At 45.5% G+C, this 13,496-nt stretch overlaps 1 protein-coding gene across 1 annotated transcript in view; it reads left to right on the forward strand.

Moving 5' to 3' along the window:
- The first annotated feature begins 3,912 nt into the window (after positions 1–3,912).
- LOC121047616 overlaps positions 3,913–13,496 on the forward strand; it is a 215,178-nt gene continuing 205,594 nt past the window's right edge. The window contains exon 1 of the mRNA XM_042291585.1: positions 3,913–4,036. Within this exon, the coding sequence (XP_042147519.1) occupies positions 3,913–4,036 (124 nt within the window). The remainder of the gene's footprint in view (positions 4,037–13,496) is intronic.

Below are 13,496 nucleotides of genomic sequence, written 5' to 3' on the forward strand. Positions count from 1 at the left end.
TTTTTTCTTTTTGTTTTGCAGTTTAATTTCTTGTAACAGTATAGCTATCCTTTTGTTTTTTTTTCTGGCCGGCACGCGTTGGTGATGCAGTGGTACCTAAAAAAGCGGAGCGAGCTGTGTGCTGCGAGGAAGCTTTTAAAGTTTGTTGGCCGCAACTACGACGAGAGTAAAACAGTGAGCCACCACGCCCACATTCCTGCAAATGAAGCCTGCTCTGTTTTGAAAAAATGACAATGCAGCTTTTCCCATTTTATCTTAACACCGCCTCCCTAATCTTTGCGTGAACGTCCGTACCGCCGAGTTCACCCTACTTCATCATTGGGGGGGGGGGGGGGGGGGTAGTAATGTTGTTAAACCCCTCCCCCCCCCCCCCCCCCAAAAAAAAAGAAATCCTGGCTACGCCACTGACGGTTACCAATGAAGTCACCTCATCTCTCACTCTTTTGACTTTACTGCTCAGCGCGTACCTTGGCCGCCTACATTACGCAACACCGAATTAGTTTTTCGTCCCCAGAACAATCGGGGCCACAAAGAAAAGGAAATTGGCCGCCTGCTTGTGGCACGTTTGAAGCTTTCCCTATGGTGTCCATCTGTTACGGCACTAGTGCGACAAACACAGAAACTTGTCCGCCAACTATACCGAATGTGCTCTTTGGCGACCCAAGCGACCTTTCGCAGTACTTTTTGTGATGTTCAAGTGTGAAAACAAGAAGGTGGTTTCTAACGGTGGTTGGACATGTTTGCGAGCACTGTTCGTTGTGTGTTCTCTTTGTGGGGCGAGACCCTCACGGCGTCACAAACCTCAAGCTCGACGACGAGTAGAATGAAATTTGCAGTGATAATGTTGCCATTGACGGGATGTAGCCTCCGATGGTCAAAAGAGTACAAACCTAGCTGCCATTAAAGGAAGCAGTTGAGTTCAATTAGTGCCGCCATGAGTAAGCCAGATCCAGGCTCCATTTCGAAGGGTGAAGAAAGTGAAAGAGGCTTAGGGTGCAACGCATTAGATTTAGTGATGGGGCGAAACTCCAAAGGTTCGGTTTCGAACTGTTTCAAAATATTTCGGAACGCTTTGAACGAAATGTCGGTTGAAACAACCGACATTTCGTTCGGCAGTTTCGTCGCTATTTAGCCAACATCGTGTTGTTATTTTCGGTTTTGTGGGCGTTGTGAATGTTTCATGACTCTAAACATTGATGCAAACCAACATTCGATCGGTTTTCGGTTTAATTTCTGCGTTATAGCATTATACAGAAGGTTGCCAGCGGAATGTAGGAGACTTTTGTAAATCCTACGAACCTCTGCTGAGGTTTGTGGGCGTGTCGATCTATCGAGCGCGTTCTTGATCCGTGCTCGAAGTGACGGCCAGTTTGACGGCAGGAGCTCAAAAATCAAACCTCTTTGGTAGCTTGTGCGTGTCCAAGTGTCAGAACTCTGGTGCAGTGTGTGCATTTCTGTCACGAATCACGGTTGACTGATCGGAGATTCCATTTTCACTCTGGAAAAACGCTGCCATTGGTCTTCAGCGCAGCATTCTGCGTGAAACGTGCCCAACTGTGATGCACAAGCAATAAACGTCTTTGGGTAAGCAATGAATTAGTATCTTTCTGAAGAACTAGAAATGAGTTACACAGCCACTGTAGCAGATAGTGACGGCAAACGAAGCAAACTTCGTTAATCGGTACTGTGCAATGGCGTAGCCAGGAGTCTTTCTCGAAGAGTGGGGAAAGGGGGGGGGGGGGGGGGGGCTGAAGTGGCTGAGATGTCCATGACTTGGGGTGCAAAAAGGGAAGGGGGGGGGGGGGTCAAAATGGATGTGTATACTATACCGTCAGCTGGATATTGGGGGAGGGGGGGAGGCTGAAGCCCCGTAAGCCCCCCCCCCCTCCCCTCTGGCTACGCCCCTAATACTGTACAAATAGTTTTAGCTTCGCAATTTGTTTGAAGCCTGTGCATGCTATGGAAAATAGTCGCTCGGTGCGACCCCTTTGAAACGTACATAAGTACCCGCGTCGATCTAGGTACAGTTGGAACCAACTGTACCTATATCTACAGCGTTTATTTCTTATAAACATGATACCTGTATACAGTACAGGAGGTCTCGGGCAGCACGTGCGCATATTCTCGATTGCATAACACAGATATCGGAGGTCTTCCGACACAGTCACTTCCAGAAGCCACCTGTGATGTGTCATCGTAAACCACAACATTCCCGGCGCTTGGAACGAACACCACACACGTCGTCGAGCTACTGATGCGACGAAAACTAGCTTTGGAATTTGTGATGATTGATTACGCCTACCGGTACCTTTTTGTTTTGGTCACGTGACGACGCGACTATGGAAGTTACAAAATCGAAACCATTTCGACCAACGACACAAAGTCTAAATATTTTGCGTCTTGTTGTCTGTTATTCTATTTCTGTGCATCTAAGATTTCATCTGAACAATTTTTTGGTCGAATTAGGTATTTATATTTAAAGTTTTAGTTCTTGAAAATGGTATATAAGATTGTTTTATTAAAAAAAGTTGCAACGCTCAATAATCTGGTCTGGCAACTCTGGCAACGCTCCGAAACTATCCAAACCTATCCGAAACACCGCGGGTTCGGTCGTTTTGCGGAAGCTTTTCAAAACCGGTTCGGAAAACGTTTCGCCTCATCACTAATTAGGATGCATGGGTCATGAAAGTACACTGCTTTCATGAGCACGCTGCTTGTATCTGCACTCACTCAAAGCACTGATACGATTAGTTGTGACTTTTGCTGGATCGGCTTTTAGAAAAAATGTGTCAAAAGTTGACTTCACTATAGCGATATCTGCATACTGCAGTGATAAAATGAAAGATAAGGTTTCGGTCTTTATATATATATAAATATATTTATATATATTATATATACATAATAATATGAAAAGACATTTCAGAAATCGGTATATGTATATATACGTATACTACTCCTAGAGCTTTTTTAACCGCTGGCAGAGCGGTTCTTTATTTGCAAAAAACGAAATTTGTCTTCCGGCTCTTCAGAAACCTTGATAAACTGTTCCGCGCGCTACGTAGGCACAAGAAAGGGATACACGAGACGAAATGAATTCGAACACTTTGGGCAAAACACAAACCTGGAAAAATTAAGGTCCCAATCAAAGGAGATCGCCGATATCCTGTCGCTTTCCTTGGACCGCTGAGGCTACCAGTCTCAGTCGATTTCCGGAGAGTTGCTCCGATCGGTTCTCCAAGTTCCAACCGCTCGAAAAAGGGTGGACTGGAGCTATGATGGGGCAGTGTCTTTAGACAGGAGCCTCGCATTCACAACTACAGATGGCGGCACTTGGTCCACCCGTTCATTTAGTGTGCCTAGATTTTAGAGTGTCTCCAGCCACTCGATCGTGGTCACGTGGTTTATGGGCCGCGTTTGCAAAAGGAGCTGCAAGGAGGAGACTCCAGAGGGGATGGCCCCCAAGCATCTCCGAACTTGGCTCAGCCTCTCCGCTCGCAATCCTTCTCACCACGCGCCAACTCACGCATGCGCACTAACAAGCAATCTGTGGGGAAGGTGTCTGCCATTACGTCTCTGACGCTCTTCGTGGTTACAGCTGCCTCCTCTCTTAAATCGGGGCTCCCTACCTAGGCTCCCAGCGCAGCGTTCTAACCGGGTCGTGCCAAAGCAAAATCACAAACAGAAGTCCAATATGGCGGTTTGGGCGGCGCTGCAACTCCCCTGGCGGTGTGGCGAGCAACTAAGAGCAGCGCAGGGCACGGGTTGGTTCTGCGTCCGGGCCACCGACGCAGGCGGTGTGTCGCAGTGGAGGGAGTGCTCGCGCGACTACCACGGCATGGCCCTCGGCCGGACTTAGCACGGGACCGTCCATTCCCTTCTCGCTGCAAACGTGTCCCTGTCTCGGAGTGAACGATGCTACCGTGGGCCGTGTTACTGCTACCGCTCTTCCTGGGCGGCTGGCTGCCTCGGAACGCTGCCCTGGATGGCGCTGCAGCCGCTCCGTCGGCATCGCCCGCCAACCAGACCGTCGCACCCGGTGAGTGAAGTGGCGGAGTGAATCGAATACGGCCTTGCTGCCGCCGAAACGGATTGTTACCGCCTTACGCGCTGGAAATCGCAAAAAGACGACGAACGCGGGGTCAAGGCTGAATAAATGAGAGAGCGTGTTTCGTTTTTGTTTTGTTTTTAGTTCACGTCATGTCTCAGTTTAACGCATTCTTCCCTGAAAGTTGGTGCGGCAGGATGGGGAATGAGCTAGTTCCTGAAAGCCAACGACAACTTTCATTTTTTTCCCAAAGTTTAAAAATGCTTTGATATTTTAGAAGATAAAGGACACGCCCGTCTCCTTCCCAAACTGATTCGCGTTTGGTTCTTCCCCACACCACTTGGATCTACTGTTGGGGTTTTCTTTCGCTGTCTTCCTCGTTTTCATCGAGGGGTGGCAGGCGTGCGCTTTCTCACAGAAGCTGATCAATACGGAAGGAGGCTTTGGCGTCGAGTTCTCCCCACCCCCCACTTCTTCTTTCCGCCTGTCCCTCAACTGGAAAGAGGCGCGGTCCCCACCGCATGTCAAGGCGGCTTCCTCAGGGTCGAGCTGCCGTTTCTTGCTCCCCACGACGCTGGCGCAACGTTGATCCTAGCAAAAAAAAAAAAAAAAAAAAGGAAAAAAAAAAGGCATGACCCTCGTGGCACAGCTTGACGTAATCGTATACTGAACGGCCACCATGAGCTCGTGCAGTTGAGTGTTAGCCAAAACGGGCTAAAATGCCGCACAAGGCGCCTTTTGTACGCCAAGCTATAAAGCCGGCTGCCAGACTGCGACAATAGGAAATATGGCAGTCTCTCTTGACAGCTTCACTTACCCGGATTTTACCCGTATGGGCTCGTATGCCACCGTGGTCCGAACGCCGCTAGGGTCGATTCATGTTGCCGCACTCTGTACAGAGCGCGATAACCTTAAGCCACCGCTCGTACTGCTTGTATAGATAATACAAAAGACAGCCTTCCGGCACTGTTTCTTTCTTGTAGGACGATCACATTGGTTGCACAAAATTTGTGTGCAGACATGTTTCGAAGCACACATATATGTGTAAAGCAACCGTGCTTCGAGCGTGCTTACGGTATGTCCGCACATAAATCTGTCCTCATGTCTGCGCAAACGCCGTGTCTTTTTTCGTTACGTGCGAGCAGTTGGACTGCGGCTTTATGCTCAATTCACACTGGCGTTCGACTCGCAACCCCGAAGCGGAATGCGCTCGTTTTCGTCGTCGAATTCGCGTGAAACTGACCGGAATGTCCAGGCGGCTGCTCCGCTCATGCGGTTCGACCGCCACAATGTGAATAAGGCATTATAGTAAATAGCACGCGATTTGTGGTTCTTTCGTTGTTTTGTTTTTATCTTAGATTAGAAATGATGTCATGGAGGCAACTGGTCTGGTGGTAAGTGCTCATTTGGGTGCCCTAAACTAAGTTATGAAATTGGGACCCACCGATTCCCTCCTGTCGAAGGAAAGGGCGAAAATGTGGCAGATGACTTTCGTGTTCGCGCTAGCAGTAAGGGCTTTTTAGCAAACCGTTACCGTGTTCCGCGTACCGCACACTCTTTGAAGCATGCTTTTAAGCGCGCGCCCGAGTAATGCCGTGACCGCGGGGCGCGAGCTTAAAATCATGCTTGAAAGGCTCCAGTACCGGTAAGCGGAACGCGGTAACGGTTTGATAAAAGTCCCTACTACAACGGCGTTACTCCGAAAGTTGTGTCGCGTTACACTCAAAACGGTGGATGAAACAAAGTGGCGGTTGAGAAACCAACAAAAAAAGTGAAGCCTTTCTTGATGACGCGTACGATAACGTCACGAGCGTGCAAAAGATAACGTCATTAGGGGGCTAGGAGCGGTGCCTGGTTAATGTCTTCATCCGAAACCCTGGCTACGGGACGATGGTGAAACGGAGAAGAGTGTTTCGGGTGCTACGTGAGGCGAGCGCTGACTTATTATCGGTTGCTGCATCAAAGACAGGAGAGAACGGTTTTATTTCTGTGTAAAGCAAAGTTCTCTCGAGGCCTCGGGCCTTGACTAAGCTAGTGCTGTTCAAAGCATGCTCCGCGTAATGTTTTTTTTTTCTTTATCAACTAGGCTATATTCGTTGACAGAACGGAAACGACGTTTCGTACGAATGCCCGTCCTCCGGTACGCGCGTGTTGCCTTCCGCCATGCTTTGACTGCGCGTGCACGCTCGAAGTTCGCGAGATGCCGAAGCGATGCCAAAAGTAGGAAGCTCGCGCTGGAAGCGAAACAATTGCAACTTTTCCCTGCCGTTCCCATCTTGTCAGTGACTGTTTTAGCTGATATCGAAACTTTTAGGCGTTATTAATAGTAGGTCTTGGAAAAACGCTGAACAGCGGACTGCTGTAGAAGGTGATAAAGTTATTCGCCACTTTCGTTTCTTTTTCTTATGTTATGTAACAAAGGCATATTATTTTCGGAATCAGACAGTTCCTCAGTCACGCAAATTTGGGGTTTCTATATCGTTAAAAAAAAAAAAAAAAAAAAACTGGCTCCCCCCCCATAGGTTGAGGCTATAAACTGCGAAAACTCGTTTTCGCCATTCCTCCTTCCTTTCCCCCGAAGCGTGCTTCACCGCACTCATTGTCTTTGATAGGAGAAGCCAGCTTGCAGTACGCAACCAGCGAATGTATTGAAGAGCCTAGTGAGGATTGCACGGAAAAATACCTATCCGCATATGAAATCTGAAAATGAAAACGGAAAAGGACGAATTGTTTAGAGAGTGGTAAGCCTAACCTTGGCAGGCCCGTATTATGTTGATTTTAAAGCATGTAATGCTTTTTAAAGCTACCCCCGGGAATCCCATAATTTTGTCCGTCCGTCCTCCGTCCGTTTGTCCCGCCGTGCATTTTCCGTTAAATTTAGCGGAGAAAGGGGCTTCACGGGGCCTATACACATTGTGTAAATTGAAGGCACACGGCCTATAATAAACCCAGTTTCCCCGCTAATTCAGCGGGAAAATGCACGTCTTGTGGCCAAAACTTCAATTCAATTTCCCCGCTAAATTAAGCGGAAAATTGACGTCACGTGTCCTTCACACCAATTCAGTTACCCGCTCAATTTAGCGGGAAAACTCACGTCGTGCAACCTAGGTAGCAATCCAGTTTTCCTGCTTAATTATACGGGGGAAATCGACGTCACGTGACAAGACGCCCTATACAATCATTCAGTTTCCCCGCTAAATTTAGCGCCAAAATACACGTCACGTGGCATACCAATTCCCTCACGAATTTTTTATAAAGTGTTTTATGAATTGTGGGACTGTGAAGGTAAAGGTGGCTGCCAATTTTTGTTTTTCAAGTTTACTTTCCTGGGTTGAAACTTATTCTGCCAGGGACTCTTTCTCAAGGAAAACGCTACTTTATTTTCTTCTACGATAAAATATAATCGGGTTTAATATCAAACTCAAGTTCAAGTGCTGAAATTACTTTCCGAGTGACCCTTTGCTACTCAAAAAAATTAAGGACGCTCTCATGAGGGAGACGGTTTGGAATGAACGAGAAACGTTATAAATGACATATAGTGACATATTCTTTTCGAATTCACAAACATAAAGCTGTATCTTTTAGACAAATCAGTTTAAATTGTGTTAAATAAGGCGCGGCCAATTGACAGGCTTATATACGTAAACCCAAGTCCATGATTTTCACGCGACCTGTTTTCGAGTCGTACACCGTTTTACTCGTATCTTAGTATCGAAGCTATTAAGACTAAATAGCTGAGAAAAAAATTTGCATTCTAATTTTGCTTACCGCATATAGCTAAGTGGGTCGGAAGAAAACTAGCCCCCGAAGGGAGGCAGTCAAAAGCGGGACTTGCTGCAAAAACTATTGTAAACAACGTGTCTCCTTCTTGGGCTCTCTGCCTTTTCACTGAGATGAATCGCAGTACTCGAGCACGGTATCCGAATCCAGCGCACTGCCCACACCTCGTGTAGGCTTGTTCGTAGACAGCGCTTTTAGCATCAACCAACTGCGAAGGCCGTTCAAGCGCGAGCAGGTAGCCTTGGCTGCCTGGACTGGAGCACTCGCTGCCCGAGCGCTCGTGCAGCCGCCGATGCTTCATCCAAAGCAAATAGCTCGCTCTTTTAGCATGCGCGGCTAACAATAGTCCATGCTAACGTGAGGAGAAGTATATAACGAGCGAAGCGTAGCAGAAGTTAGATAAACAAGCTCTTGCATTTTAGCGTTTCTGCCAGGCACTCACGCTCGTGCAGTGCAAGCGTCGTTCAGGGCAACATGCTCGTGCTTGGCAGAACGCGGCACCAGCCAGTTTTGCTACGCCGCCACTGCCGCAATGCGTCGAGGGAACTTTAGTCTTTCATCACCGATTTTATTTCGGCAGACAAAGGGAAAGACCTGCAAATTTTGAAGGTAATCGCTTAGCGCGATCGATGATTCCAGCGATTGCTTCCAGCTTTTAAGCAACAAAGCTAACCGTATGTTTGGCAGCCCTGAAGAGCCAGCAGGTTATAAGTTTAACAAAGTGAGACGAACTAACTTAACGCGACGTTACTAGTTAAACACGGTGAACTCCCGGTAAGATTGATGAGTTTCCCGAGAGATATTATTGTGATAAAAGCAACGATCCTTATCAACTTATTTCTTGTCACGGTTTTAAGCTGAGCTAGGTGGTTCATTGTTTTCAATGGGCCAGCGAAACAAAAATTACACCTCAGACAAAAAAAAAAAAAAAAAAAAAAACACTCACCAGCAATGTGAATATTGTCCTTTTTTGTGTGTTGTGTAATTTTTATTTAGCTGGCCCATCGAATAAAAATTAAAAAAAAAAACTTGTCCCGTTTTGAAGAATACCTTTATAAATATAAAATTCTAATTAATATGCTAGTTTATTGATTTATTGCTTTCAATGTTTCTGCAAGGTTCGTGGTTTGTTCGCATCCCAAATTTCTTGTTTGTAGACAGCGTTATTAGACATCCTTGCCGATGTCCAACAACAACAACAACTGAAGAACAACACACATCCCAACGTTCCCCAAGACTATGTTAGACGACAGTAATAAAATAATAATGAGCAATAAATAAGCTTTTGGACGCGTATAGTTGTTATTCCACGGCTCTACAATGTTTTTTTGTTTTGTTTTTTGTGTATAGTTTCCTTTGGGCTATATCCACAAAAAATGTAAATTCCTGCTTTTCTTGACAACATATCGCAATGTTCCCGAGAACTGTAATTGCCTGGGCATCACATAACATAAATGAATTAGAATTTTGATATTTTTATTAAAAAATTTTATTCCACGGAATCTCCCAAAAAGTCGGCCATGGGTAAAGGTGATTGGTGACAAGCTTCAAATTTGTTTAGCGTTGGCGCATCGTAAATATTGTTCCAGTGTTGCTAAAACGTTTGATTATCGATGAAGATAGCTTTTTTATTTCCATTGAATAAAAAATGGTTTTGGGTGTTAATGACGTTAAGCACATCTGGATGTGAACTTAGGCTACAAATTAATGTGAAGGAGAACGATAATTTCTAATTTGTGGTATATGAATGCAAATGATGTATATTTGCTTTATTTTAAGAATGATCTTAATAGAAGACAAATTTGTAGAGGAAAGCAACAACAACAACAGAGAAGGTTAGAGTTGCTCACAACATATAACCCGCAGAGACATAAACAAAATAGATGCATTAAAGCACGTCACATTGGAATTAAATATCCGGGGGAGTGTAAGCGCTGAAGGCTTCCTTAATTCGTTTAGCCAAAAAGTCTTATGTTCAGTTTAGTTGCACATACATTTCCCGCGTTACAAAAATTTCTACGTCAAACTTTTTCGTAGTACGAACACCAGGAAAAATCGTACATTTCATAATAATTTAAAAATATAACGACTGTATGTCGCATATTTTTCGCACCGTCTGGTTTGTCAAATTGGTTGTCAAAATTAATCGATTGAACGTTTCTTTTACTCCAGTTTAATAAGCTTTATTTTTATCCTTTCGGAGTTTTTTGACGAGAGCATAATTTATCCCCGAATCGCCGGAATTAAACGGTCCTCGTTTTTAAAACGTCAGGTGCAATTTCCTTACGGAACAGAAATGTCACGAATAAAATTAGGCTACAGAGAATTGGTTTGCACCGGGTCGAAACGAGCGAACCATTTCCGTTCAAATAATTCCTTTCAAAATCGTACGCTTATGTGGCAGCTGTCCAAGACCATTTTCTGGGAGAGTCTTTTTACTAATCGACAATTCGAGAAATCTTTATCACGGCGAATATTAAAACGAGCGATTAAAAAACCTTTCAAAAACCGCCACCTAAAAAAAAAAAAAAAAAGTCTTGATACGATGGATCAAGTCGGTCTGCACGGAATGTGTTTTTTGCGGCATTTTGCTAACCTTGGGCGGACTTGCAGTTTTTGTTTTGTTTAAGGCTATACGTATATAAATTAAGGGAAAGGAGAAAATGAAAGCGCGCGAGGGTGTCAGAGCACGGAGCTCTGCAGTACCCGCGCAGCTAGCTTCGTAAGTGTCTATCCCCTAATCGTTTAAACAAGAGCCCCGGTGCTCTACACACTCACATAGCAAGGTCACGTGGTTACGCACTCGCTTCCCCCTCTTTGCTTTGACGAATTGTCTTCTCTTCTAAGGTTTCCCCTTTGGTGCAATAATAAAAATTAAAAAAAGCTTCTCTTTTTACGCGGTGATAGTGTGTCGAGCCAAAAATCGTGGAGCCGTGGGTTCGACCCCCTCCGGGGGCGCTAAGAATTCAGTTTTTTTCTTTCTCAATTACGTTTTTTTTTTTTTGTTTTTTTTTTTTTTTTTGTAGAAATCGTCCTCTGCGGCATGTGTTTCACATTTCGTAACGGTTTGCGTGGCGTTTTGTAACACTTTTCCTAGGGATCCTAACCCACATTTTACGTTCATAGAGGTCCATGTCCCGCTGCTCGCCTATCACATGGCGTAAGTACGCTCTACCTCGCACAATATCAACGCGACGTAACGAAGCGTGTAGTGCTTGCGCCTAATTTTCGCTTCGATATCGGACAGCGTGCTCTGACTGTGTGTGCTCTTGAAAACAAGTACATAAGGCTTGAGTTCTTCTGATGCTGTAGACTGAATCACCTCTCTTCTTGTCCTACAGTGTAACAAAGTCGCGTTCGTTTCTAATGGTGATTGTTAAACGGACATTGGGAACGCCGTACAATCAGTGTTTTGTGTCAGTCTCTTTCGGGAGATCAATTACTAAGCTAATTCCGCTTGGGCCCGAAACAACGCTAATCGACATAAAAATCGAAAGGAACTAGGGTAAAATATATAATATCCGAGTTTTAAGCGTTACCTTTTTTCTCCACGTTCGTTCAAGCAGTGGCGCGCTCTCGGCTCTTGAAGTGTACAAATGTTGAGCGCAGTCAATTAACAAAACAAACAGTCGGTAACAGTAACAGTCGTCGGATTGCATTAGGTCCCCTTTAGATACGTATATAACACGTTTATTTCCTCAGAATTAAAGTAATCAATACAGACACCTATGCGGAGCGCAAGGTCGTCTGCTTTTGGCATAGGGGCTGCGGTGCCGTCAGAACGCCGAGCTCTGATTGGCTCCGATCGGAATAATAATGGCTGGATTTCGAGGCATCTAGGATTGAGGCCTCCCCACTATCATTCCAATGGGAGTCAATCAGAGCTCGGCGTTCTGACGTCACCGTGACCCCTGCGCCAGAAGCAGACGAACTTGCCCTCCGCATAGTCATTGACTGCCTGAGAACGGCAGGGAGCTGTGTCAGTTGTCCAATCTCCAGCGCCAGCTTCGTACCTTGGATGGCGCTTCGGCATGTCGCGAACCTCGAGTGCGCACGCGTAACCAAAGCACTGCGGAAGGCAACGAGCGTATGATGGATGCCGCGGGCGTTTGCAAGAGAAACCCGTGTCACCCGAGCGCGCGCGCTCGGGTGACAACGCGACCGCGGGGCGCGAGCTTAAAAGCACGCGTCAGAGGCTCCGGTAGTGTGCTGTACGCGGAACACGGTAACGGTTTGCTAAAAAGTCCCCAATGTCAGCTCGTTCTGAGCGTGCGGTCTGAAGAACGCGCTGAAATGTGACGTCCCAGTGAATACCCCCTGCAGCAAAACCGACGCACAATATGCGACCGCAAAAGCTGCCGTCCCACTGCTATATACATCGTACAAAAAATGGTCTGTACGAGGCGTGTTTTTTTCTGGTATGAAGTACCTCTCAGAATGCTAGTACCAAAACAAAAACTGTCTGGAGACATGTGTGAAGCAAACACATGTCTTCGGTATTATGCATGAGCAATGGGACCACGGCATGACTGCAACACCTACGCGAGGACAAGAAAACAACATAAAAAAAAAACTTGACGAGGAACATAAAAACAATCCTTCTCACCCTCTCCCTACTTTCCTTTCCGCAATCCCCTTTTTTCTCATTTTCTGATGAACCACCCCGTTGAAGGACAACTTGTATTAGACCCTGTTCTTGTTATGTTTGCGACGTCTCGTACGACTGGCGTCTTTTGATTTGGTTGTCAAAGACGACGTGACGCTTTGGCTGTCAGCTATTATGGCTGGTTCGCTCGAAAAAGCCAACAACGGTTCAGACTTGCGTGACAGCTTGGGTGCATGAGGGAGACAGCGCAGATCTGGCGAGTCGATCGAAACCTGTTTCCGCAATAGTTAATAGTGAACACACGAGTCTCGTTCACAAAAAAACAAAAAAAATCTAAGATTTGCATTACATCCTGCTATGCTATGCATGAGTCTGGCGGTATTTTTGTCTTAAATATGCACGTCAGGAATGACGTACTTATACATGCATGCTGAAAGTAGCATAAAGACGTTTTTGAATAATGTCGAAATGTTTCACTGCTATTATGATGGCGGACACAGTATGAGTTCCGCCAGCATTTTAGTGCTACACCACCCCTCCTTGCCCCTCAAAAAAGCGGTGACCAGTCTTTTTTTTAACCTCGTTCTTAGAGGAACGAAAGTTATTCAGTTTGTAAAAACAAACAATGCGAATTATTCGTTCCAAAAGATAAAAAATACAAGCGGTGACGAACAACTTGGACATTCTTCGAAAAAACACATTGCTCTTCAATCTCACCGAGTGGATTTTGGCGAACTCAGGGTACGGTGACGTTACAATAAAACATAAGCAATTAGAAGCTATACCATTCGTAAAACTCTAACGTGGACTACAGTAGATTGTACGAGCCTGACGTGATTGTTTAAATATACTCATCGATTAAACGCACGCTCAAGCATGAAGAGAACGTGTGCCTGCCTATGTTACCCAATCGTTCGTGCAGCCTTTTCTGCCGTTGGCGTCAGTGAACAAAACAGAGCTTTAAAACAGTTACGTAAATATACCAGCGCCCGTTGAGAGTATCGAATTATAAAAAGATCAACACACAATTTTCTCCCAGGAAGAACACATACGAATAGAAAAAAC

This window comes from Ixodes scapularis, unplaced genomic scaffold (genome assembly GCF_016920785.2).
Source record: "Ixodes scapularis isolate PalLabHiFi unplaced genomic scaffold, ASM1692078v2 PGA_scaffold0__279_contigs__length_252992795, whole genome shotgun sequence".
Lineage (NCBI taxonomy): Eukaryota > Metazoa > Arthropoda > Arachnida > Ixodida > Ixodidae > Ixodes > Ixodes scapularis.